Raw genomic sequence first — 27,640 nt, forward strand, 5'->3', positions numbered from 1 at the left:
TTTATACATCTAGATGAACCTAGGGAATTCAGCAGCCCATGTTTCCAGTCTTAAAAAGACAGTGTGATGCTCAATTGGTTTACCCAGTCTAGGAGATAGGGGAGTTATCAGACTTCTATGAATTACGTAGATCAGTTTCTTGGGGGGTTTTGTTAGAAGAAAGACATTTCTAGCCAACATGTTGAACATTTTACAAAACTAAGCAAGAAAGTGGGCAGATTTAATCTCTGGTACGGAGACCAAGTTGGAGTAAATAGGCAAAGCCCTGTCTAGTATCATGTCTTAAAGAGATAGTAGTACTCATTTATCTTTGAGGAGAGAGCCTGGATCCAAGGACTAAAATATAATTCTTAGACATCACTGGAGAGGGCATATTGCAATGTTTTTGTGGGCCTCTAATCTTGTTCCTGTTCCAATAATTTTATTAATTTTAAAACTAACAAAGAAAGTTAGGGAAACATTTGTAAGGGTAAGGGAAAAGGTACAGGGGAGTAAACAATACAAACAAATAAAACATGGAAGAACTTAGGTTTACAATGAATTGTATCAATGATAATTCAAACTGTAGACAAAGACAAATCCTTATATGCAAATAAATGTATAACTAACACATATCAAAATTTTTATAGTAAACCTTTTCTATATAACAAGTTTTAGATTGACATATGAAAGTAAACTGTCAAATATTACCACCACTTGAAAGTTTGAGTTTTAAAGATTGATTGATTAATGAAAAATTTCCAACCAACGCGACCACTTTTTTGAAAATCTATTGAAACAATTGTTAGCTATAGCAAATTTTTGTTCATAAATTTTATGAATTTTAATTCTTTCTAGTATGTCTGAGAAAAGTGGAGGATTTACTTCTTTCCAGTGGAAAGCTATGGCACTTTTAGCGACCAAGATAATATGTATCAAAATAGGATCAATGTCTTCCATGCCAATTGAAAATAACACTAATTGAGAAGTAATATTAATTTTATTATTAACTATCTTCTTTAAGAGGTCCAATATTTGTGTCCATAAAAATTTTAATTTTAGGTCATTTCCAAAAAATATGAAACATATCCCCATTTAGGCCACATTTCCTCCAACATTTTGGTTGAATATCTGGGTTAATATATGACAATCTTACGGGAGTATAGTACCATCTCGACAATAACTTAAAGTATGACTCATGCAGGGACATAGAAATATTAGATGCATACGAATACGTTATAGCATTCTCCCAGTTATCTAATTGAAAAGATGTATTAAGGGCAGATTCCCATTTGGTCATGTAAGAATTTTTAACAAATTCAGTATCCTTATTGTACCAATTATAAATCTATTTTAAACTCCAAAAGATTTTTGTGATATTAAGTAAATTGGAGGAAGCTTCGGAGCAAGGGGGATTATTTTTAATAAATTTACGAGTAAAATCTTTTATTATGAAATAATGTAAAAAATCTGAAGTATTTTTAAATTAAATTTTTCCTTTAAAACTTTGAAAGAAAGGAAATCTGACCCATCAAAGATGTCTTTTTTTAGTTTTTTTTATTCCTTGAACCAACCAAGAATCAGGAATATAGGAATTATATATAGAAGCAATAAGGGTAAGTTTATTTGATCCTCTTTTAGGTTTTGAAAGTTTTTTCCAAGCATAAATCAGTGCTTGAAAAATGGGATGGGAAATAGTCGAGGACTTTTTAGTGAAAATGTGTCTAAATAGTAACTCCCTAGGGTTCATGTTATTATTTAAAGCAGACTCCAAATCTAGCCAAGCCGGAGCCTCAGAGTGTAAAAACCGATACAAACTTTGCTTTATAAGATTTGCCATATAATAAGCAGAAATATTTGGAAGACTTAATCCACCATGCGTTTTTTGTTTATATTAAGATCTTTGTGGCAACTCAAGCCTTTTTATTGTTCCGTATTAAAGAATTTAATAATAATTGGAGATAAGTTAGTCGGGTAGTAGAAATTATAAGAGGAAGTGATCTAAAACATATAATATCTTAGGAAGAATAATAGTTTTAATTATTAAGTTTTTCCCTATCCATGAAAGATCGTTGTTACGGCGGAATGTATTTAAATCTTTTGTTATTACTTTATTTATTTGTTCACAATTGGAGATGATAATGTTGTTAATATTTTTAGTGATTATAATACTAGAATAGATAAAATCTTTATCTGCCTTACAAAAAGAAGATATGTTTTCTATCTCATCAACTAACTCTTTTTTTTTTTTATATTAAGATAGAGTATTTTAGACTTATCTCTATTTATCTTGAAATAAGAGATATCTGAGAATAGATTTAGTATATTAATTAATTCTTTTATAGAGTTTAAAAGATTTGAAAGAGACAATAGAAGGTCATCTGCAAATAAACTTACCTTGAAATGACTGGAAGGAGTAGAAATTCCAGTTATTTGATTATTTTCCCTAATTTTTTGTGCTAATGGTTCTATGGCCAAAATGAAAAGAAGGGGGGAAAGGGGACAACCTTGCCTTAGTGCCATTTGTGATTTGAAAAGGGCTAGACAAATGATTATTAATATAAATCTTTGCACTAGGATTTGTATATAAAGCTTTAATATGGGATAAAAATTGGTTATCGAAGCCAAATTTCAATATGGTTTGCCTTAAAAATTCCCCATTTAACCTGTCAAAGGCTTTCTCCGCATCCAGGGTTACAAGAATTGAAGGTATTTTAGAAGAGTTAATAAGCTTTAGGGTATTAATAATCTTTCTTATTCCATCCGTGGATTGCCTGCTTTTGACAAAACCGATTTGGTCTTTATTGATTAGGTAAGGGATTACTCCATTTAATCTATTAGCAATTAGTTTTGAGAAGATTTTAATATCTGAGTTTATTAATGATATAGGCCTATAATTTTTAACTTTATCGAGATCACTATTAGGTTTTGGAATTAATATGGTTGCTTCCAGCATTTCTGGAGGGAAAAAACCTTGGTGAGAAGCCAAATTAAACAATTGGGATAAATGCAGGGTCAAAATCTCATTGAAATTTTTGTAGTATTCACTACTAAAACCGTCCGGTCCTGGAGATTTAAAAGATTTTAAATTTTGTATAAAATCACCGATTTCATTAGGCAAAAACGGAGCATTAAAGGTGGATAAATCCTCTGAATTAATTTTTGGGAGATTGATTGAGTCAAGGAACCGTTCTATAGTGCTCTTCTCAGGTTGAACAAAAGAAGGCTGACTTTCAATATTGTAAAGATTATGATAAAACTTAGCAAACGCATCTGCTATATCCCTAGGGTGCGAAAGGGGAGTACCGTCATCTGAAATAATTCTGTCTATTCTATTATGCACTCTTTTTTTGTCTGATATGATTCCTCGTAAACCTTGTAGGTTTATTAAGTGCCGAATAACATTTAAATTTGGTATTTTTGATCATATTATCGTAAATAGAAAAATGTTCTGTTTTAAGATCTTGTCCCAATCTAAGAATATCTTGTTGAATTGTATCTGAGGGATAAGGAAGAATCAGCTGTTGTTGCTCCTTGTCTTTAATTTGGGCCTGAATTTTCATGATTTTTAATCTACTGATTTTTTTTTTTATTCCTAGATGATATTTGCATTAAAATGCCTCTCATATATGCCTTGTGTGCTTTCCAACAAACAAAAGGATTAATAGAATCAGAGCTGTTGTCCAAAAAATATTTTTTTAGGGCCGTTTCTATCTCTAATTTATAATTGGGATGTGTTAATAAAAAGGAATTACTCTTCCATAAGAAATTATTTTTAATTGGTGTTCCCCAAAAAATTTCACCTATAACCGGAGAGTGATCCGAAATTGTCTTTGCACTAATTGTAATTTTATTACATTTAGAAAGAGTAAATATATCTGTAACTATTAAATCAATTCGCGATGCAGATTGATGGACTTCAGAAAAATAAGTATATTCCTTTGAAGAAGAATTTATGCATCTGAAGACATCGAATAACTCATTTTTATATATCCAATTGTTAAGAGTAGCAGACAAATGGCGATTTTTTTTTTTTTTGAAGATGAGTCTAAGTAAGCGTCTGGGACTATATTAAAATCACCAAATATAACTAATTCCCCCCTTTTATCTGATAGAACTTAATTTAATAATTTGTTGAGGAATTTTGTCTGACCTCTATTAGGAGCATATAAATTTACTATAGTACAAAGTTGGGAATTTAATTGGCAAACCAGAATGTGTTATCTCCCTTGTGTATCTTTATTTTCCTCAATAAAATTGAAAGGGATAGTGTTTTTTATTAATGTTGCAACTCCTGCCTTTTTCCTTACATTGAGGGATTCGTAAATATGTGGGAAACATTTATGTTGGAATTTGGGAGGATTAGAGTCTATGAACTTTGTTTCTTGTAAACAGACTATATCAACTTTAAAATTTATTACCTCCCTACACAAAGTAAACCTTTTATTTGGACTATTAAGTCCTCTTACATGATAAGACATCAGATTAAAACTCATAGTATAAGATATTGAATAAAAAATGACAACATTAGTTGTGTATCAATAAACTCTCGTAAAGTGGTATAGATGACACTTAAGTGGGAAATCGAACAATTGAAATATCAACTTCCAAGTGAAGTACAGCAATCAACCTGAAGTTCAATATACAGTATACAAAAAAAAGGACTAAAATACAATAAAAATAAAAATGAACAATTATAAACAATGAAATAAACCAAAGTCTTCCTGAAGGAAACCCACACTCCTGTGGATTTTCCTTCTTTGGTGGGGATAGTTCGTGGAAGAGATACGGAATAAGCTACTACTTTTGAAAGGAGGATGTTTAAAAGATTAAGACAAAAAATTGTCAGCGATTATCCTTAGGTGGAGATTTGTATTTAGCGGGAGAGACAGCTTTTATGGTAGTAATGAAATCCCATCCTTCTTCAGGGGTATGGATTAGAGTAGTTTTCCCTTTGAAGAAAATAATGAGTTTTAGGGGAAAACCCCATTTGTAGGAGATCCCTTTATCTCTCAAATATGTTGTGGTTTCTGAGAAAGTTTTCCTTGCATCGATAGTGTCTTTAGACTAATCCATAAAGATTCTCAACTGATTGAAAGCTTCAGGGAAATGCTTATTTTCTCTGATGAAATTTTGGATTTTTATTTTTGTACTATAAAAGTGTATCCGAAGAATCGTATCTCTGGGAATATCCGGAGATATAAATGCAGGGCGGGGAAGCCTATGAATCCTGTCAATACTTATGTCCAAATTAGTTAATGAGGGAATAGCTTTTTTAAACATTGATTTGACGTAAACAGATAACTCCCCAGAAGTGACATCTTCAGTTATACCCCGTATTTTGAGATGGTTTCTACGACTTCTGTCCTCGAAGTTTGCAATTTTAATTTTTAATTTGTGAATCTCCTGAGTAAAATCCTGTCTGGTCTTAGAGAATCTTTCAGTACTTTCCTCTACCCTCCCTAATCTATTCTCGTGATCTTCCAGTCTTTTACTAAAAAGATCGAAAGTAGAATGAAAGATCTCTGCCTGTCGTTCAAAAGCTAGCTTCATGTTGATATTAATTTTATCTGCGAGATCTTTCATATACATTTCCGCATTCTTTTTATCAGGAAATGGCGATTCGACTATTTTTAAAGAATTTTTACTCACAATATTTGGGGATGAGTGGGATTCAATATCCTTTCTAAAGCGATTCCTTTACGGACTCAGGCTAGGTGAAGTGTCTCCGTAAGTCTCTATTGAATCTTCAGCAGAAGACCTATGACCCCAATTGCCAGGTTCCTTTCTTTTGGAGAGAACTGAAAGATCCAGATCTTCTACTTTTGCTGTAATAGAAGTAGATGCAAAGGGATCATCGTTCTTCAGGGTTTTAGATGGTGGAACCTTTGTATTTGACTGGGATTTATTATTTTCGCCATTTTTAATAACTTTACTGTGTGCTAGGTTTGTATTTGTTTTATTAAGGTCAGACTTATCTATTTCCCTTTTAATAGGAGATCTAGATTTCATGTCCCCCGGTCCCAGGGCGGCCAGTATCTGAATGTTTCCCTATCTTAATCTCCGTGTCAGTATTCCTGAAATGTACCTACTAAGTCTGAATGAATCCCTAATCAATGTCAGCTAACTTGACCCCTGGGGTCAGCTGCTACTGCTAATATTTATATCAAAATGACAATATGTCAAAAAAGTCGGTAACGAACTCCCTACAAAAAGCAGTAGGTGCATGGGGTTAATTATAATATATAAAGAGAAAATGCAATAAGTGCCTAGTTGTAACTATCAACACCTAGATCATATAATGAACAAACTCCACATCAGGAACCAAAACAGTGAGCGAGCTATAGCATCTCGCATAACAAACAAATATGTTGGTCCTGCAGATCATGAACTTAATATCAATGGACATCAGTACAGAAAATCAGTTATGATGTAATGGGGTAGAATACCTAATGGAAAAGGTCAATACCTGAGGTCATATTGTAAGTAGGGTCTGTACCAAAGACAAACACAGTTGGAGACCTTTAGCGCCTCGACGCGCGTTTCTATTATCTATGTTAAAATATCTAATAAAGTTAATAATTTTGATACCTTAAGATATCTCCCTTTCCTTGTTTTTTATACTTCTTCAGGGATACACTTGTGGATATTATTCTGCATGATACCTTCATTGTAAGATTGATCTACTTTTCAGTTTATAATAGGGAAATAGGAAGAGCCCGAAAGAGGTAAAGGATTTTACGTGGTATCACCGGTTAGATTTGCGCTCACGATTGATGAGATATAAGGAATATCCCAAGAGAGTATTAGGGCTTGGTATGTGAGCTAATAGAAGAGTGTAGTTTAGGTCCTACCATTCATCAGGGGAAGCTGATATTTTCATTTGGAAATATTTAATATAGTCATAACTGAGTGGGAATATTGAAGTCGTGGTTGGAGAATCTTTAAAGGACTGTGGGCAGTTATTACCGAGGGCTTCTGATTTATTGGCACTGATTTTAAAGTTGGATAACTGTCCAAAATCCTTGAAGATTTCAGCTAGATTGTGGAGTGAAATTTTGGGATTGATGAAGATAATCAGGAGATCAGCAGTAAAAGCGGCTGCTACGGATTGATTTCCCAAAAGTAAACTTTGTTACTGTGCATTCATATAATCCAGTAAATATCTATGTGCTGCCTGATTTTTATTTTTTTTATCGGAGAGCACAAAAACCCACAGAGTATGTCCTATGCTGATCCTCAATAACGGATCAGTATAGGAAAGGCTCTGAGTTTTTTAACTGATACATGATTTTCACAGATGTGTGAATGGATCAGAGTGGTGTCCTAAAAAAAATCTAATTAGGTAAATACAACCTTAGAAGGACAACACATGACAAATTATACTATGTCATTATTTGTATTACAAAAACTAAGAAGATAGGTGGGGATTTCTTGGCGTCCGGGGGACGCCAAGCTTGTGCAAAATCGAGTTGATAAAAACACGTTTCTCTGCAATCAGACCTCTGCTATGGCCATACAGGTAGGTATAGATTTACTTTTCTATAACCTGTATGCCCATAGTAGAGGTCTGATGTCTCCCAAGGGGGGACAGATTCCCTTTAAGAACTTGAGAACACCTCTTAAGAGAACTGTGCATAAATAAATGCCCACAACCCTCAATTAACTTAAGCAACATTATAAAGAAAAATAGAGTGAAATTTCTCCAGAATGATGTGAACAACTGATAAAGACCTCTAGAAAACAATTTCTTCAAGTTATAGTTGTTAAAGGTGGTTCTACAAGCTATTTTCACACACGGCTTCCTCATTTTGGTGCAGTTTGTCATGTGCTTTTGTTCATCTGAAGTAGATCTAAAGATCAGATGCTTTTATTATACCCTGATACGTAAAACTATTTAATTCAAATAAGGTGTAGTTAGTTTTCCTCATGACTGTATTTTGGGCTAAACATCATGATACAATTGTGTTTTATTAGTATTTTTGCATGGTTTGGCTTTTGCAGGCTCTTTGTTTCCTTGTACATTGTTGGTTGCCATGTGAGCTAACTCATAATGTATCAGTGAGCTTGTTATAATGGGAGAATTTGTAACTCTTTTTTTTTTTTTTTAGCTCATCTGTTCTACTTTTATGACCATGATGTTCAGCTCAACTTCAATGTCATCTGAGGTCATAAATTAGCACAGAGGAGCCAAAAAAAAGACAGTTAAGTGTTACAAACTGTTCTGCCAGAAGGAGCTCACTGATGTCTGCTCAGATAATTCATTCTGCAGCCATTGTGGTGCAGGGAAGCAAAAACGCTAAAGAAACAAAATGGCTACAATATTTCGTGAAACCCAATTGCAAAAATAATTTCTGGCCCAAATACATGCATAGAAGTAAAAAAAAATTGGCTTCCCCAAAGTGTCTACGTCTTTTAAGGCTAGAGGTAGACAATGACCTTTTGTGAGTATCCTTCACATAATAAGCAAGTGAGTGCACTCTGCTTGTAACGCAATATTACCATTGAATTCAAAATTTTTGGGATGAGAGACACTTAATACTTAGATCGCCATGTATGGGGGCTTGAGTATAAAGATGGGCATAAGTATGAATATATAGGAAGGGAGGTAGTCCGCTAACATTCCCATCTTTTGGCATGTATCTCAAAGGAATCTGATTGAATTGGTTGAAATCTAAGTCGTCCCGATTCAATGTCAGGACCATTTGGTGGTGACCATAGACATGAAAATAGATCTGCCGATAACAACTCCTTGTGTTTCGACCTTTTTTTTTTTAATTATGATTATTTTTTGTATGCATACCAGTGTTATGCTTCGCAAAGGGTCGATGGGAAAAATATGCAGTTTTTGGCAAAAATGTTACTTATGAACTTGCTCACTATGGTTTTCCATCATGGTGTTACAGTATGTGACTTTCTATTTGCACAGGAAGGTCCTCCTATTACATATTTGTGTGTCCGAGGATGATGTGCAAAAAACAAAACTCGAGTTCCACTCTGGTTTTTCTCAAATGGATATTACTTTAGCCCTCCCAAAAATTCAAGGCAGAATGCTCATCCAGAAATACCTGAATGACTGGAGAAATGTGGAGCTGCAGAAAGTGGACCAAAGTCTACAAGAAAGTGAGAATAAGGTGAGTTAGCTAACGGTGCGCGTTCATCCTCTGCTATTTCAATATATTTATCAGTTGACCTTGAGGTTCTTTGAAGGACTATTTTCTCTCCAACACCGTGTATTTGCATGGTCCTTATGGGTGGTGCTAGTTCCTGAAATCTGCTCATATAATATGTTGTCTGTGTAAACACCATATACAGTGGAGAAAATAAGTATTTGATCCCTTGCTGTTTTTGTAACGTTTGCCCACTGACAAAGACATGAACAGTCTATAATTTTAAGGGTAGGTTAATTTTAACATTGAGAGATAGAATATCCCCAAAAAATCATGAAAATCACATTGTATAAATTAGATAAATTTATTTGCATTTTGCATTGAGAAATAAGTTTATGCCCCAGTCTCTGTTAAACAGTGATTTGGTGCCCTAGTCCGTTGGTGCTCTAGTCTCTGGTATCCAGTGGTTTGGTTCCCCGGTCTCTGGTAACTAGTGGATTGGTGCTCCAGACTCTGGTATCCAGCAGTTTGTTCCAGTCTCTCGTACACAGTGGTTTGGTGCCCTAGTCTCTCGTACCAAGTGGTTTGGTGTCACAGTCTCTGATTTTTAGTGGTTTTGTGGCTGTCTGGTATCCAGTGATCTGGTGACTAGTGATGAGCGAGCACTAAAATGCTCGGGTGCTCGTTGCTTGGGTCGAGCAAATTTGAATGCTCGGGTGCTCAACCTGAGCAACGACCGATCTGTAAGTCTATGGGAAACTCAAGCGTTTTTCAGGCGGCCCCCTGGAGGTCTGCAGAGGCCTTTAAATTGCCCTAATCGATGGGAACAGTGCTCAAATGACATGAGAACAGCATGGGGAAGACCCCTGGAAGCATTTCTGACTCCCAGGTCACTGTGGTCAACAACATTGTCAGAGGTATTACGCCACTTTTACGGACTCACAATAAAACATACAAAACCAAAATGGATTTTCCTGGAAAAAAAACGTTAAGGAACATTCTTTCCATTGTAATGACTTGCATATAAGGCAAAATAAATACCCCCCCCCCCCCCAAAAAAAAATATATATATGCTCCTCCACACCTTGGCCTATGTTCACACGTAGCGTTTTTGATGCGTTTTTTTAACTTTTGTATTGCTTTCAACGGTGAAAAATGCATTTACCAGTAAATGTTATTTTAACATTTTACAACCTTATCTGGCCATGTGGTGTGTGACACATCATCAGACACATACTGTTTCATTTATGAAGGATGGACTCTGAAAGTCACAAAGCCTATTTTTATAGGGCCATCAAGCGGCCTTTACTATTCTTAAAGGACCAGCAGTCAGCCCTCACTATTGTTAGAGGGCCATCAGATGGCTATGCTTTGTTGTTCCCATTATTAAGGAGCGGGCTCCTTATACTGTTATCGCATATGCAGTGACTTCAAGGCCTGCCCAAAATTTGGAAAAACGCCACTACCCCTTTGAAGAGACATAGATGGCCTTATTTTTTTAAAAAAAATCCCATTATTAAGGAGCGGGTCTCCTATAGTGTTATTGCGTATGAAGTGACTTTAAGGCCTGCCCAAAATTTGGAAAAACCCTACTACCCCATTGAAGAGACACAGAGGGCCTCATTTAAAAAAAAAAAAACTCCCATTATTAAGGAACGGGTCTCCTATAGTGCTAATGCCCATGCAGTGACTACAAGGGCTGGCCAAAATTAGGACGCACTCCAAAACCCCTTTGAAGAGATGTAGAGGAGGTCCTCGTTAAAAAAAATTCTTACCATTGTTAAGGAATGGCTCACCTATACTGGTAATGCCCATGCACTAAGTGCATGGGCTGAAAAACATTTACCCCTTGGGGGTATACATGAACATACTAAAAAAAATATTTCCTACGGGCATCATAAACACCCTTACAAAAAAATTATGTGGGTGATGCATCACGGTCACCCTGGTGATATGGTGCTTGAGGAGAAGGAGAAGGAGGAGGAGGAGTACAACAGAAGATAGAAAAAAATCAGGAAGCGTATACCCATGTCTGGGTGTGAAGAGATAAGATAAGATAAGATATGATATACTTTATTTATCCCGGAGGAAATTGCGGTATCACAGCAGCAGAACACAGATCTCGAACATGACACATATGATAACATAACATTTGGAATGCTTTAGACATTGCTTTTCAGACATTTGTTAAACACCCCCATAGCTGTTGGAACAAACGATCTCCTGTATTTTTCCCTTTTACACCTTAGTTGTATTAGGCGATTGCTGAATGTGCTCTTCTGTTTCGCAAACAGTTCATAAAGCGGGTGTGTGTTGTTGCCCATTATAGCTCTGCACTTCATCTTAATCCTATCCTCTACCACCTCTTCAAAAGTCCCAAGCTGTAGGCCCATCGTCGCGCTAGCCTTCTTTATAAGTTTGTTGGCGTCAGCAACACGCACACTGTTACCCCAGCAAATTATTGCCGCAAAGGTGGCACTAGCCACAATGGATTGGTAGAACACCTCAAGCATTTTGCCACACACATTAAAAGACCTTAACTTCCTTAGGAAGTACAATCTACTCATCCCCTTCTTGTAGACCTTCTCCATGTGGCACTTCCAGTCTAGCTTGCTATCCAGGTAAACCCCCAAATATTTGAAACTGTCCACCATCTCCACATCCTGACCGTCAATGGTAACAGGTAGGCATACCTTCTTGCACCTTCCATAGCTCATCACCAACTCCCTGGTTTTCTTAACATTTAGTTCTAGATGGTTAGCCTGGCACCATACTACAAAGTCCGCAACCACCCTTCTATATTCCTCTTCATCCTGGTCCTTCCCAATACCGCCAACTATCACAGAGTCATCCGAGTACTTCTGGAGGTGACAACGGTCTGATTTATACTGAAAGTCAGCTGTGTACAATGTAAAGAGGAATGGCGACAGCACTGTTCCCTGCGGGGCTCCGACACTGCTCAGTACACTATCTGATGTAGCCGTCCCCCACCTAACAAACTGTGGCCTATCCGACAGGTAGTCAATTATCCAATTCACAAGATGCATGGGAATAGACCCCCCCCTCCAAAAAAAAAGCCACGGGATTTGACATTATGTTCTGCAGCTATCATCTGGTGGTGATGAGAAGTCTGGTCCAATCCAGCCCTTGTTCATTTTTCTAAGAGTCAGCCTGTCAGCATTTTCAGTTGACAGGCAGATGCGCCTATCAGTTATAATACCCCCGGCGGCATTAAAAACCCGCTATGACAAAACGTTAGCAGCAGGACAGGTCAGGACCTCCAAGGCATAGAGAGCCAGTGCTTGCCACGTGTCCTGCCTGGATACCCAATAATTATAAGGCACAGAGGAATTACGGAGGACGTTGTTACGGTCATCAAGGTACTCCTACAGAATCTTCTAAAACTTTTCCCTTCTTGTCAGACTACCCCGCGCATCAGGGCTTGGGCGCTGGGAGGGTCTGAGAAAACTGTACCACACCTTTTGACACTGTTCCCCTGCCTCTGCTGCATCGTATTTGTGTCTCCCTCGCCTGTACTCCTTGGCTGTCCAAGGAATTGTGACCTCTGCCACCAGTGTTTTCAGATGGGAATTTTTGTAATATTTCCGCAACAAGGGCCTTCTGATACTGCAACATTTTACTAGACCTCTCCGCCACGTAAAGGAGAGATAGAAAGTTCTCCTTATAGCATGGGTCTAGAAGTGTGACCAACCAGTAATTACTGTAGGCCAAAATGCGTACAACGCTAGGGTCACTGAAAAGGCAGAGGAACATAAAGTCAGCCTTGTGTTCCAGACTGGTAACAGTCAAGTCTTCCCTGTCCTGACCAAGAGGACGACTGTCCATGCTCTCCTCCTCATCCTCCTCCTCATTTTTCCTTTCTTCAGGCCATCCACGTTGAACAGACGGTATGAATGTGATGTGGGTAGTACCATCTGTAGCGCAGGAAACCAGCTCCTGTTCCTCCTCATCCTGCTGCAAATGCTGCTGAAGTACGGCGAGGGCGGCGGAAGCTGTAGGTGACTTTCTGAAATGGGCACACACACGGCGTATTTTGACAAGCATCTCAGGCAGTTCCGGGTAGGTTTTGAGAAACCACTGAACCACTAGGTTGAGCACATGGGCCAGGCATGGTACATGTGTGAGGTTGCCTAGCTTCAGAGCCGCCACCAGTGTCCAAGGGTAGCATTTCAAGTGCAAGCATTCAAGAAATGTGTGAGTTTAGTAATGTGGCTTATGGGGCGTTGACTGCGTTTTTTCGCTTGCATTCCAAGGACTGGGGTAGGGACAACTGAACGCTGCGCTGGGACAAGGACGTGGACGGTGATGGTTGCAAATGTGCAACAGGTGCAGGGCGGGAGGCGTCTTCACCTGCGCCATGGACAGGGGATTGGCGTGCACGCACAACACCGGAACACTCAGTGGTGTCACCCACAGACACTGTTTCTGGACCCTGGCGTTCGGCCCACCTAGTCGGGTGCTTTCCTGTCATGTGCCTGAGCATGCTGGTAGTGGTCAGGCTGGTAGTTTTGCTGCCCCTGCTGATGCTGGCCTGGCAGATGTTGCAGATGGACTTTTTGAGGTTATCTGGACAGTCTTTAAAAAAGAACCAGACTCTGGAAGATCTAACAGTTGGACTGGCAACTTCCGTCGTGTTGGTGTTGGGAACAATTGCCCGCCTTGTGTCTGTGGCCACCCCACTGCTTGTTCCTGCCTGTTGTGCTGCTATGCCTCCCTCCCACTGTGTGCTGCTGTCCTCGCTATGCATGTCACCTTGCCAGGTTGGGTCAGTGACTTCATCGTCCACCACCTCGTCTTCCACGTACGCACCCTGGGCCTTCTCCTAACTGGCTGGTAGTTGTGTCTCACCATCATCATCAACTTCCACTTGCACTTTCCCACCGTTGCCTTCATGTGACCTTGGCTGCTCAAATATTTGGGCATCGATACATGCGATCTCCTCTTGCCCTGCTTGAAGCTGGCTGGGCGAAATGCCCGAATCTATAAATGGAAAAGTGAACAGCTCTTCTGAGTGTCCCAGTATGGGATTCTTTGCCTCCAGGCACTTAGCATGGTGGGAGGAAGGAAGATCAGGGTGAGGAATATGTGGTCCCGACTCACAGCTACTGAGACTTGACCGTGTGGAAGACAGGGTGGTGGTGGTTGCAAACTGACTGGAAGCATTATCTGCTATCCAATCAACAACCTTTTCACACTGCTCTGGCTTCAAGAGTGGTGTTCTGCGGCCCCCTGGTTATTGGGACAGGATGGTAGTTCGACATGATGTGGGTGTTTGTTATGCTCCCTCAGCAGGCACAGTTTCATCTTGCCCACCTGCCTTTACCATTTTAAATTGAGTGTAATATTTGGCCCGCTTCAGAAAGAGTCTGCATTATTACCGCAGTAATATGGGATCACATCTGATGACCACGGTTTTAGGAAGTAGCCTTATAGATATAGTATTGGTCAGCGACCAAGTGTGAATAGGTTCAACAAAACACAGATGGCTGACTTTAAATGGATTGGAATATTTGGCACGCTCCACAAAATGCCTGTATTATTATCGCAGTAATATGGGATCACTTGTGATGATGGAAAAGTTTCTCTGCTTCCACGATACAGCAATGTGAATAAAATAAAAAAAATTGCCTGTATTCTGCTAACATCAAATGGCACAGTAAAATGGAGTACTGTATTGCTTTTTAAGCAAATAATCAGGATTGAGCAAAAAACAAATAGCCCTGATATGTAGGGCTATGGATATCTGTAACAGCAGCAGACAGAATGTGCAATGGACCCTATTGTGCTGTCCACAAACCCTGTCTGCCTAACTCCTGCGATCACCCTCACCAGTAATATATGCAGCTGGATTAGTTCTCAGAAGGACTGTTAGTTTAGATGTGTGTGTGTGTATATATATATATATATATGTATTGTAAGGCAGCACTAGTCATCATAATGGGGAATACTCGCTGCACCGTGTAAATCAAAGCACACTAGCAATGTCCTTCCAGTATTTCTTAATGCTGCAGTTTATTACACTTCATAAACCACAGTTCACACAGTCCATCTTAGTCCGCCACCGGCATGTTTACACACTTAACATCCGGGAGTCTCTCAAGTAGCAGACAGGCCCAAGTGGCCCAAGTAACAGCCTTCAGCAAGGTAATAAGATAGCAATGTCCATATAACACAGGGTATTACCTTTGCCGGGTTTAGCTGTCTCAGTCCATTAGTCCGCCTCCACTGTGGCTTTGCGGCTTCCCAGGTAGGGGTCTCCACCCGTCGTTCCCTCAAAGGCCACTGACATCCACACAGGATTCAGGCTCTGCCTTTCATGACTCTTACTCAAGCCTCTGCCTTCCAAGGCCACTAGCATCCACACAGGATCCAGGCTCTGCCTTTCAGGCACCAGGCTTCACTCGGCCTCACTAGGCCTCACACGGTCGGTGTCCCACACACACGGGAACAGGCCTTACGCCTCTCTCACAGAACACACCTGTCTCCCATCAAGCAGGGTTTATATATGCATCCCGTGCACACACACACACATACTGACAGGACCTTGCTGATGTCACAGTCATGTGATCAGACAGACATTCTGTGCGTGCAGGACCTGTGCTATGTCACAGTCATGTGACCAGTCACCTGAGGGGGAAGGTACATGGTCAGGTAAAACACATCCTGGACCATTACCGTAATGCCAGCAAGTCGCTGCATTACATATCCCCCCCCCTCTGTTCAAACTTGTGGGGTTGAACACATAATATACACAATCACTATAACCCCCAGCTCACATAAAGACCATGTACTTTACAATTGTGCTACTCGGCCCCTGGAACATTAGTCAACGACATTAGCCCATTCCTTAGGGACCTACCATTTGTCACTGTCACTGACTTCGTCAGGTCGCCTTTCCGGTTCGTAACCTTGTCAGAGCTCCCCCGCTCCCAGCGGTCAGTTGTAACCTTGTCAGGTCTCCCCCGCTCCCAGCGGTCAGTCATAATCTTGTCAGACCTCCCCCGCTCCCAGCTGTCAATCGTACAGTGGTGTGACTCACATACCCTGGTATCTAAGGTCCGGTTCGACTCCGTAATGTCCCGTCCTCTATTGGGTCGTTTGTATGGGCTGCTCAAACCTGAGTTACTGGAGGTTTCACTACCTCTAAACCCACGCCCACTACTCTCAGGACATCTTGAAAGGTCCCTAACTCCAGCTATAGCTGTTCTGTTATTTAGGAGGCCCTTTCTCTGTCTGGTCTCATAATTTCTAGATGGCTGCCATCTTCTGTTACTCAGATGATGCTGTGTATCCACTCGCAGTCTAGCGAGATTCAACTGTTCTACCTCTCGCAGGTAGGTCACTCGGTACTCCAACAGCATGCGCATATATTCCAGGCTTTCTTCTGTTCCTACAGCGGAGAATGATACCATGCCGTCTTCGTCGGGTATCCAGTCCTGACGATCACGTGGACTGCTTACTTTCACCACCCCAGACTTCTTGACCATCATCTGCATGGCTCGACCATTTCTCCCAACAAACTTCCTCACCAGAACATGAGGCACCCGGATGACCTCTTCACGCATACTGTGAGCTTTCCTCATCAACTCCAGTTGTCTAACGGCTTGTTCCGTATTCAACCGGAGAAACCGCTTCGTGCGAATACATCGCCAGTGCATGTCACTTAGGATAGCCACCCTCTTCACTGTGACTTCGGTCGTGGACCGGACCACCAGCTGTTTAGCTTCTGAGGTCAAGTACACCTTACAGGCTCCCACGGCCTTCTTAAACTCCTCATGCACGGACTCACTGGTGCATTCTTCCCTCAAATCCTCGGGTACATCTACAAGGCACTTGTACCGAGACGTTTCTGTCTCACCAGTGGTTTCCAGACGATCAACCAGCTCCGGTTTCAGGGGCAACTGACCTCCAGCTTCTTCACCCTGTATGCTTCCCCTGAGCTGACTCACAGCTACAAATTCACGAATTTTCGTCTTGACCACTTCCGTCTCATATTTATCTGTGGTTAACACTCTCTTAGCTCTCCTCAGGTCCCCCTTCTCATGGTATAAGGGAGTGAGTGCAACGTGTTCGCCCTTTTCCTTCTCCAAGAAGGCCTCGTTCACTGAGTGATACTTTGTCAGGCGACTTTTGAGCCCGGAAACTTCTTCCTCTAGCTCCGCCACTCGCCTCTCAGCGGCCCGTCTCTGAAGCTCTTCCTGCTTCAACTGCTCTTCCAGCAGCAGAGCTCTCTCAGACCTCGCCGTCTCCAATGCGCCCACTCGGCTCTCAATAGCCAGTCTCTCACGCTTCTCTTGCGTCCACTGGGTTTTTAGCAACTCCTTGAGCTGCTTGATCTCGGCTCCGACATCCACCGAACCCTCCGAGCCCACATCACTTGAGGAGGTATCTGCTTCATACCTCCCATCACCAGCGGTCAACTCCTGGCCCTGGTCTGTGGCTTTTCCTGATGGACTCCTCCATCCTCTCTCGCTCAGCTTCCATCTTGCTGACTGTTTCCTTAAGGTACGTCTCCGCCTTTTGGAGAGTATCACAGGACATCTGTAGCTCCTTCACCTGAGCTTCCAGATCTAGGGTCTTTCCCCGGAGATCATCATTCTCCTCACGGGTGTCTTGCAGAGTGGTCTCAACCAGTTGGCGCACTTGCTCTGCACCCGCCTTATCCTCCTCTAGTTTTTCCTTCATCTTGAGGAGATCCTCATAATCTCTCTTACTCTGTTGCAGTTCCCTACTGCGTTCACCACACTCCTTCTTGGAGTCACACAGCTCCTGGTTGAGCTGTTTGCGCAGTCGTTCTAGGATTTGTTCACGTCCAGAAACACCATCCTGCCGTGCCTCCTTCTCAAGCTTCAACTGCAAAACCTCTTCCTTGATTTTGCGGCGGTCCTCCTTAATTGCGTAGAACATTTCCTTCCACTGGTTAATTTCCGCGTGGCTTTGCTCTACATCTCGCTGCCAGTTCCTCATAAGCTGGTGTATTTTCTGCTGTTCAGACTCCAGGATCAACTGGTCTGAGGACACGTTCCCCATGTTTTCACATAATTGCTGCACGTCACTCTGACCCTGCTGGCCGATAGGCTCCAGCTCTTGGTCACGACTGGCCGCCTCCTCTTTCAGGGCTGTCAGATCCTTCTGACTCTGTACCGTACCGGAGGTTGCTACTGGCAACGTCACCTCCTCTTTTACCTCTAATGGAGGATCCACACTTGCAGCAAAGGCACACAGTACTACATTCTCTTTATTTTCATTTTCAGCCAAGTCTACAGGAGCAACCTTTTTGTGGCCCTTGCGCCGTCTACGAGATGGGGACTTTCTCATCTCGTCTATCCCCTCCTGACTGACCTCTCCTTCTACTTTCGTAGTGTCACCGTCAGCTACGGGGTCTGTGTCACTCCCCATGGTGTTGTGGACTAACAGGTCACCTCCCACTTTGACGTCACCCCCTTCTACTGGAGCTACCCCGTTATCACCGGTCACATTGTCATTTTTAGGAGGTACCAACCCACCACCAGTAATTTTTTTTGATTTTCTATCCTCCACGTTGTTTTGAACAACCGCCCCTTTTTAGACTCCGCCCCCTTTTTAACAACCACACCGGCAGGGGAATTTTTACAAGAAAAATCAGCAATAGTCTTAGGACTTAGTTCACAGCAGCTCTTACCACCTCCCCGGGCACTCTAGGACAACACTGGCGCCCCCGGAGAGTTCATAGAATGGTCCACTGCCACCATTCTATATGGTGCCCACGGCTCCTGTGGTTCCTGCACCATGTCCAGTTTCATGTCCAGTAGATGTTTCTCAAATACCTGCTCCGGTTTTAACAGGCACTTTAATCGCTCTAATCGCTCAATAGCTTCAGACTCAGTTGCTGCTCCTTTCACAGCCATTTTTATCTGCTCCTGCATTTCCTCAGGACACTATTCACACACCGCTCTCCCCGGAAAAATTTTCGTGGCCCCGCCGAGCCACAGCAAAACCGGATTTGAGTGCGATGACAACCTTCGCAACCCCGCCGAGTTTCAGCCAGATGCTTTAAACTTCGTGAGCCCCGCCGAGCCACAGCAAACCAGGTTTGAGTGCGACGCCAATCTTCGCAACCCCACCGAGTTGCAGCCAGATGCTTTAATCCACACTCGTCCTGTGCCGTTGCCCCTAGCAACTGGGCTGTCGTTGCCGCTAGCAACCGGGTTGTCGTTGCCGCTAGCAACCGGGCTGCAGTTGCCCCTAGCAACCAGACTGCAGCTGCCTGCATTCTCCACCATATGTAAGGCAGCACTAGTCATCATAATGGGGAATACTCGCTGAACCGGGTAAATCAAAGCACACCAGCAATGTCCTTCCGGTATTTCTTAATGCTGCAGTTTATTACACTTCATAAACCACAGTTCACACAGTCCATCTTAGTCCGCCACCGGCATGTTTACACACTTAACATCCGGGAGTCTCTCACGTAGCAGACAGGCCCAAGTGGCCCAAGCAACAGCCTTCAGCAAGGTAATAAGATAGCAATGTCCATATAACACAGGGTATTACCTTTGCCGGGTTTAGCTTTCTCAGTCAGGTCCGGCGTCCGCACCCGGCGCACCCGGGCAAATGCCGGGGCCCTGAGCAGGCAGAGGGGCCCACTGGCTGTCGCGCACCCCGCTGGGCTATGGGCGGAGGAGAGCGGTGTCAGCGCCCGCCCTTCTCCGCCGCTTGCTCAGGGCCCCGGCAGGCGGATACTTACCTCTCCCCGTGCCTCCGCAGATCAGCTGTCTTCCTGCTCTGCGCTCCCTGTGACGTCTCAGGTCAGAGGGCGCGGTGACGTCTTTATACCGCGCCCTCCCCTGAGCCGTCACAGGGAGCGCTGAGCGGGAAGACGCCGACAACGCTGGAGTTCGGACCCGAGCAGCGGGCAGCAGGTAGCAGGTGAGGAGAAGGGAGGTGAGTATTTGATTTTTTTTTTAATGTATGGAGGCATGGGGCATTATAAAGAGAAGGGGGGGGGGGTGGCATCCTCCATGGAGCATTATAAAGTGAGGGGGGGACATCCTGCATGGGGCATTATAAAGAGAGGGGGGGACATCCTGCATGGGGCATTATAAAGAGAGGGGGGGACATCCTGCATGGGGCATTATAAAGAGAGGGGGGGGCATCCTGCATGGGGCATTATAAAGAGAGGGGGGGACATCCTGCATGGGGCATTATAAAGAGAGGGGGGGGCATCCTTCATGGGGCATTATTAAGAGAGGGGGGGGCATCCTTCATGGGGCATTATTAAGAGAGGGGGGGGGCATCCTGCATGGGGCATTATAAAGAGGGGGGGGGCATCCTTCATGGGGCATTATTAAGAGAGGGGGGGGCATCCTGCATGGGGCATTATAAAGGGGGGGGGGCATCCTGCATGGGGCATTATAAAGAGAGGGGGGGGGCATCCTGCATGGGGCATTATAAAGAGAGGGGGGGGTGGCATCCTGCATGGGGCATTATAAAGAGAGGGGGGGCATCCTGCATGGGGCATTATAAAGAGAGGGGGGGACATACTGCATGGGGCATTATAAAGAGGGGGGGGGTGACATCCTGCATGGGGCATTATAAGGTGGGGAACAGCCTGCATGGGACATTATAAAGGGGGGTGGGGCAGCCTGCATAGTGCATTATGTGGGGGGGAACAGCCTGCATGGAGCATTATAAGTGGGGGGGGGCAGCCTGTATGGGGCATTATGTGGGGGGTAACAGCCTGCATGGAGCATTAAAAGGAGGGGCCTGTATGGGGCATTATGTGGGGGGTAACAGCCTGCATGGAGCATTATAAGGGGGGGACAGCCTGTATGGGGCATTATGTGGGGGGTAACAGCCTGCATGAAGCATTATATGGGGGCCAGTATCCTGTATGGAGCGTTATAAGGGGACCGGTATCCTGTATGGAGCGTTATATGGGGGCCAGTATCCTGTATGGAGTTTTATAAGGGGACCAGTATCCTGTATGGAGCTTTATAAGGGGACCAGTATCCTGTATGGAGAGTTATATGGGGGCCAGTATTCTGTATGGAGCCTTATATGGGGGCCAGTATTCCGTATGGAGCCTTATATGGAGTCCAGTATTCCGTATGGAGCCTTATATGGGGGCCAGTATTCTGTGTGGAGCGATTCGCGGGTTTCTGAGCTATTGTGGATTTTACAATAGATATCACTCATGTAATGTAAGAAGTGAAATCTTTGTATTGTACTGTAATATATATATATATATATATATAATGTGTATATATATATATATCTCCGCCGTATCTCTGCATCATGAATCGTGGTATGTGTTAAAGGGGCCCACTGAGACTCTTTCGCCCGGGGCCCAGAAAAACCTGGAGCCGGCCCTGGTCTCAGTCCATTACTCCGCCACCACTGTGGCTTTGCGGCTTCCCAGGTAGGGGTCTCCAGCCGTCATTCCCTCAAAGGCCACTGACATCCACACAGGATCCAGGCTCTGCCTTTCAGGACTCTTACTCAAGCCTCTGCCTTCCAAGGCCACTAGCATCCACACAGGATCCAGGCTCTGCCTTTCAGGACTCTTACTCAAGCCTCTGCCTTCCAAGACCACTAGCATCCACACAGGATCCAGGCTCTGCCTTTCAGGCACCAGGCTTCACTCGGCCTCACTAGGCCTCACACGGTCGGTGTCCCACACACACGGTAACAGGCCTTACGCCTCTTACAGAACACACCTGTCTCCCATCAAGCAGGGTTTATATATGCATCCCGTGCACACACACACACATACTGACAGGACCTTGCTGATGTCAGTCATGTGATCAGACAGACATTCTGTGCGTGCAGGACCTGTGCTATGTCACAGTCATGTGACCAGTCACCTGAGGGGGAAGGTACATGGTCAGGTAAAACACATCCTGGACCATTACCGTAATGCCAGCAATTCGCTGCATTACAGTATGTGTATGTATATGTATATGTATATATATATATATATATATATATATATTGTGAGGCAGCGCTAGTCCTCATACTGGGGGACACTCGCTGCACCTGGTCAATTGAAGCACACTAGCCAAGTTTTCCAGTATTTCACAAACCAGCAGTTTATTTTACTTCATAACTGCTATAACCGAGTCCAACTCAGTGGCTCGCTGACATAGTACATATAATGTCCAGGAGCTTTTCAAGCGGCAGACAGGCCCACTTGGCTCCAGTAACAGCCTCCAGCAAAGTCACTTATATCAACGTCCATATGACGCAGTGTTTTTGTTAGAACTCTCCTGTTAGGTTTTTTCTATTTTGCTGGTCACATGACCTTTTTGCCTATTTAATCCTGCTCCGCCCTTCTGGCCATGCTGGACTTCATTGTAATTTCTACTCTTAAGCTAGCCAGGTGCTTTGTAACCTTTCTCAGTCAGTTTAGCTAGGTCTTTTGACCTTTATGTTCTATGTTGTGTGTTTGTCTTTTTACTGCTACAATTTCTGCTAGGAGGTGTCCATCTTTCTCCCAGTCCCTAGTTCTTGTAGGGATCCCTCCCTCACATCTATAGGTCTTCGTTCAGACTAGCTGAGGACTTTAGCGGGTCTGATCGCAGGATCAGGTTCCCCGTTACATCGTAGGGATTTAGCTTAGTTCTATTGTAGGGACAGATCTCCTGTCTTTCCTTAGTGCTTGTAGCCTATCATAACAGTAAGTCCATCCCAAAAATATCTCTAAGGAAAGACCTCCAGTTTCCATCATGGTGTCAGTTCAGGATTTGGCTCAACGCCTGCAGGGACTCTCTCTGGAGGTGGCCGAGCTCCAACAACACGTGATTAGCTGTTCTGGAGCGCATTTTGTGGAGCCAAAGGTACGATTGCCTGATTTATTTTTTGGTGAGCAACAAGATTTTTTTTCCTTTAAAAATGCTTGTTTATTGTATTTTCATTTGAGACCCAGATCCTCTGGTGATGAATCACAGCGCATAGCGTTCATAATGTCACTTTTGCGCAAAGAACCTCAGGGATGGGCCTTTTCTCTCCAACCTAGTGATCCGTGCTTTAGATCAGTGGATAGTTTTTTTTCTGCTTTGGGGATTGTTGTATGATGATCCCGATCGTGTCTCATCAGCTGAGACGGAATTGAGACTTTTGAGACAGGGATCAGGTAATGTGAAAAATTATTGTACTCACTTCCGTCAGTGGTCTGCTCAGTTGGGGTGGAACGATTCAGCTCTGAAAAGTTTGTTTCTTGCTGGGCTAGGTGAAAGGGTAAAGGATCTGCTTATTGCTTATCCTACACCTGGAAACTTGCAAGAGGCAATGCAATTAGCTATACGGGTGGACAGGAGACTGCGTGCAAGGGTTAATGAGAGTAAATCCATTGCCATGTCAGCTCCTAGTCTTGAGAGGGTCTGTACTGACATTGGAGAGCCGATGGAGATTGGGGCGATGTCACCCCGCTCTCAGGAAAAAGACCGCAGGTTTTCTGAAGGTTTGTGCTTTTATTGCGGAAAATCTGACCATTTCATTAAGAACTGTGTGCTTCGTATGAACAAAGAAAAAAAAAAAGGGTCAGTTACGCCCGTATAGCCTGTTTAAACACTAAGGGGGTATTTCTTTCTGCTACTACTGCAGCTCAGGAAGAATTACTTGAATTTTTGGTATTTGTGGATTGTGTTTCTACTCTGAATGTGATTGATGGGGGATTCTTGGAAAAACTTAAATTAAAACCCAAACCTTTGTCATCCCCTATTGCCGTGGTTCCTGTCAATGGCTCTCCCTTGAAATGTGTTACTCACAAGGTTTATGAATTTCCCCTCACTATTAATGGTATTCACCAAGAAAATTTGGATTTGGTAGTATTAAATAATTTGCCTTCTCCAGTAATTTTGGGGTTACCCTGGTTAAAATTGCACAATCCTGTACTGGATTGGTCTACTAATGAAATTAAGTCCTGGAGCCCGAAGTGTTATGACAAGTGTTGTAACGGGCGCATTGCTGCTGTGGATAAAGGGGAATTACCTGTACCTATTCAGGATTTTTGGAAAGTTTTTTCTGAGGAGGAGTCGCAAATTGTGCCTCCCCATAGAGACTATGATTGTACCATTGAATTTGTCCCTGGAGCGACTCTTCCTAAAAGTCGTTTATTTAATCTTGCTATTCCTGAGAGAAAGGCTTTGGAGGAATACATACAGACGAGCTTGGCCGCCGGTCATATCAGACCCTCTAAGTCTCCTGTGGCTGTTAGATTTTTTTTTGTTAAAAAAAAGGACTGCGGTTTACGTTCTTGTCTGGACTTTCGCGAGATTAATAAAATTACTGTACATAATCCCTACCCACTGCCATTGATTCCTGATTTGTTTAACCAGTTAGTGGGGGCCAAGTGGTTCTCTAAAACTGATCTCCGGGGGGCATACAATTTGTTGCGCATGAAGGAGGGTGATGAATGGAAGACTGCTTTTAACACTCCTGTGGGTCATTTTGAGAATCTGGTGATGCCTTTTGGTCTTACCAATGCACCAGCATTTTTTCAGAATCTTATTAATGACATCCTTAGACCTTTGATCGGCAAAAATGTGGTTGTGTATTTGGATGACATTTTGATTTATTCGCCTGATCTGGAGTCTCATTGGCGGAGCGTACATGAGGTATTACAGTTATTAATTGACAATTCGCTTTTTGCTAAGCTAGAGAAATGTGAGTTCGCTGTACAGAGAATTAGTTTTTTGGGCTACATTATCTCCAGCGAGGGCTTTGAGATGGACCCGGTGAAAGTTCAAGCTGTGCAGGAATGGCCTAGGCCTATTGGTTTGAAATCGATACAGAGGTTTTTGGGTTTCGCCAATTATTACAGAAAATTCATTAAAAAAATTTCTATTATTGTTAAACCACTGACCGATCTCACCAGGAATGGTGCTAATGCGGTTCAGTGGACTACTGAGGCCATTGAAGCGTTTGTGCTTCTAAAGGAGAGGTTCAGCTCTGCCCCCATCCTTATGCAGCCTGATGTGACTAAGCCGTTTTTGGTTGAGGTTGATGCTTCTTCTGTGGGGGTCGGTGCAGTGTTGTCTCAGGAAAACAAGGATGGAGTACATCCCTGTGCCTTTTTTTTCAAAAAAAGTTTCTGAGACTGAACTTAATTACGATATTGGTAATCGGGAATTGCTGGCTATTAAACTCGCATTTGAACACTGGTGTCATCTCTTGGAAGGTGCTGAATTTCCCATTCAGGTTTTCACTGATCATAAAAATCTGATCTATCTTGATGCTGGCAAGCGCTTGAATGCCCGTTAGGCTAGGTGGGCACTTTTTTTTTCGCGGTTTAATTTTTCCGTTACTTACAGCCCGGGTACCAAGAATGTTAAAGCTGATGCGTTGTCTCGCAGCTTTTCTCCCATGGTCGGTGCTGAGGAGGAGGAGAGCATTTTACAAGAAGGTGTTGTGATTGCTGCATTGGACTCCGTTTTGGAAGATGACATTCTTAAAGCACAGGAGAATGCCCCATCTAACACTCCCCATGGGAGGTTGTTTGTGCCTAGGTCCTTTGGGAGAGATTTGTTTGTTGAGTGTCATGAGTCTCGGTTGGCAGGTCATCCAGGAATTTCTGAGACCAAGAGACTTGTGGGTCGCAGTTTTTGGTGGCCTGGATGGCAGAAGGAAGTCATTAAGTGGGTGCGTCAATGTACTGTGTGTGTAAGATCTAAGTCTTCTCATACTCCTGCTGCGGGGTTGCTTTGCCCTCTGGAGGTTCCTAGTGCACCTTGGACACATCTGGCTATGGACTTTATTACTGACCTTCCCTCCTCTGAGGGTTTCACGGTCATCTGGGTGGTCGTGGACCGTTTTAGCAAGATGTGTCACTTGGTTCCCTTCATCAAACTGCCCTGCGCTAAGACACTCGCTAAGGCCTTTGTCAAGGAAATTGTCAGACTCCATGGTGTTCCTACTGACATTGTTTCTGCTAGGGGACCTCAGTTCGTGGCTCATTTTTGGCGTGCCTTTTGTGACCGGTTGGGAGTTCATTTGTCGTTTTCATCTGGATATCATCCTGAGTCTAATGGCCAGACAGAAAGGAAGAATCAGGATGTTGAGCAGTTCTTGCGTTGTTTTGTGGCAGACAATCAAGAGGGGTGGTCTGAGTTTCTGCAGCTTGCTGAATTTGCTCTTAACAACCATACATCCTCTTCTGCTGGGTGTTCGCCTTTTTTTTGTTGTTCTGGGAGACATCCGTCTTTTTGGTCATTCTTCAAACTGCTATCGGCTGTGCCTGAGAAGGAGAGTTTTTCTGGTGATTTGGAGAGAGTTTGGACGGATGTGCGTGGTAATCTTCAGGAGGCTAATAAAAAATCTAAGAGGTACTTTGACAGGAAACGTCAAGAGGTTTTGTTTACGGTTGGTGACATGGTTTGGTTGTCCTCTAAGAATCTGCGGTTGAGGATTCCTTCTAAAAAATTGGGTCCCAAGTTTGTAGGGCCCTTTAAGGTGCTTCAGGTAGTTAACCAATCTGCTGTTAGGTTGGAGGTTCCTACCTCCTGGAAGATTAATCCGGTGTTTCATGTTTCTCTATTGAAAAAAGCTGATGTATCAGATAGAGACGCCACTGCCACTGTTCCTCCAGTGGTGGAGGACGGGGAATATGAAATTTCCCGCATCCTTAATTCTAGACGGTATAGGGGGAGTTTGCAGTATCTGGTCGCTTGGAAGGGTTTCGGTCCCGAGGATAACTCATGGGTGAGGGCGGATGATGTTTCTGCTTCCAGACTTGTCAGAGCGTTTCACAAGAGGTTTCCGGATAAGCCTGGGCCTAGGGGATCCGGAGGATCCTCTTAGAAGAGGGGGTACTGTTAGAACTCTCCTGTTAGGTTTTTTCTATTTTGCTGGTCACATGACCTTTTTGCCTATTTAATCCTGCTCCGCCCTTCTGGCCATGCTGGACTTCATTGTAATTTCTACTCTTAAGCTAGCCAGGTGCTTTGTAACCTTTCTCAGTCAGTTTAGCTAGGTCTTTTGACCTTTATGTTCTATGTTGTGTGTTTGTCTTTTTACTGCTACAATTTCTGCTAGGAGGTGTCCATCTTTCTCCCAGTCCCTAGTTCTTATAGGGATCCCTCCCTCACATCTATAGGTCTTCGTTCAGACTAGCTGAGGACTTTAGCGGGTCTGATCGCAGGATCAGGTTCCCCGTTACATCGTAGGGATCTAGCTTAGTTCTATTGGAAGGATAGATCTCCTGTCTTTCCTTAGTGCTTGTAGCCTATCATAACAGTTTTACCTTTGCCGGGCTTTAGCTGCTTCAGACTTGTTCTGCCACCACTGTGGCTTTACTGCTTCCCAGATGGGGGTCTCCAGCCCTCATTCCTTCAAAGGCTACTGGTATGTGGTCTCACCTCACATCCAGCCCCTGCCTTCCAGGACTCTTGCCTTCCAAGCCTCTGGCCCTCCAAGGCTACTGGTATCCCTTACACATACGGATCCAGCCTCTGCCTTTCAGGCTTCACCAGGCCTCTCTAGGCCTCACTAAGCCTCTCCAGGTTAACGGTGTCCCACACGGGAGCATGCCTCACGCCTTACACACCTGTCTC

At 43.2% G+C, this 27,640-nt stretch overlaps 1 protein-coding gene across 4 annotated transcripts in view; it reads left to right on the forward strand.

Annotated features, from left to right (window-relative positions):
* EVC2 (EvC ciliary complex subunit 2) overlaps positions 1-27,640 on the forward strand; it is a 232,255-nt gene that overhangs the window by 154,749 nt on the left and 49,866 nt on the right. For all 4 annotated transcript variants that reach the window (XR_012250759.1, XM_073648296.1, XM_073648303.1 and 1 more), the window contains exon 15: positions 8,909-9,113. Coding sequence is in view for 3 of the 4 variants with exons in the window: in XM_073648296.1 (XP_073504397.1) it covers positions 8,909-9,113 (205 nt within the window). In the remaining variant the exon portion in view is untranslated. The remainder of the gene's footprint in view (positions 1-8,908; positions 9,114-27,640) is intronic.

Source organism: Phyllobates terribilis, unplaced genomic scaffold, assembly GCF_046119375.1.
Source record: "Phyllobates terribilis strain yellow unplaced genomic scaffold, ASM4611937v1 Scaffold_1__5_contigs__length_1240528914, whole genome shotgun sequence".
Lineage (NCBI taxonomy): Eukaryota > Metazoa > Chordata > Amphibia > Anura > Dendrobatidae > Phyllobates > Phyllobates terribilis.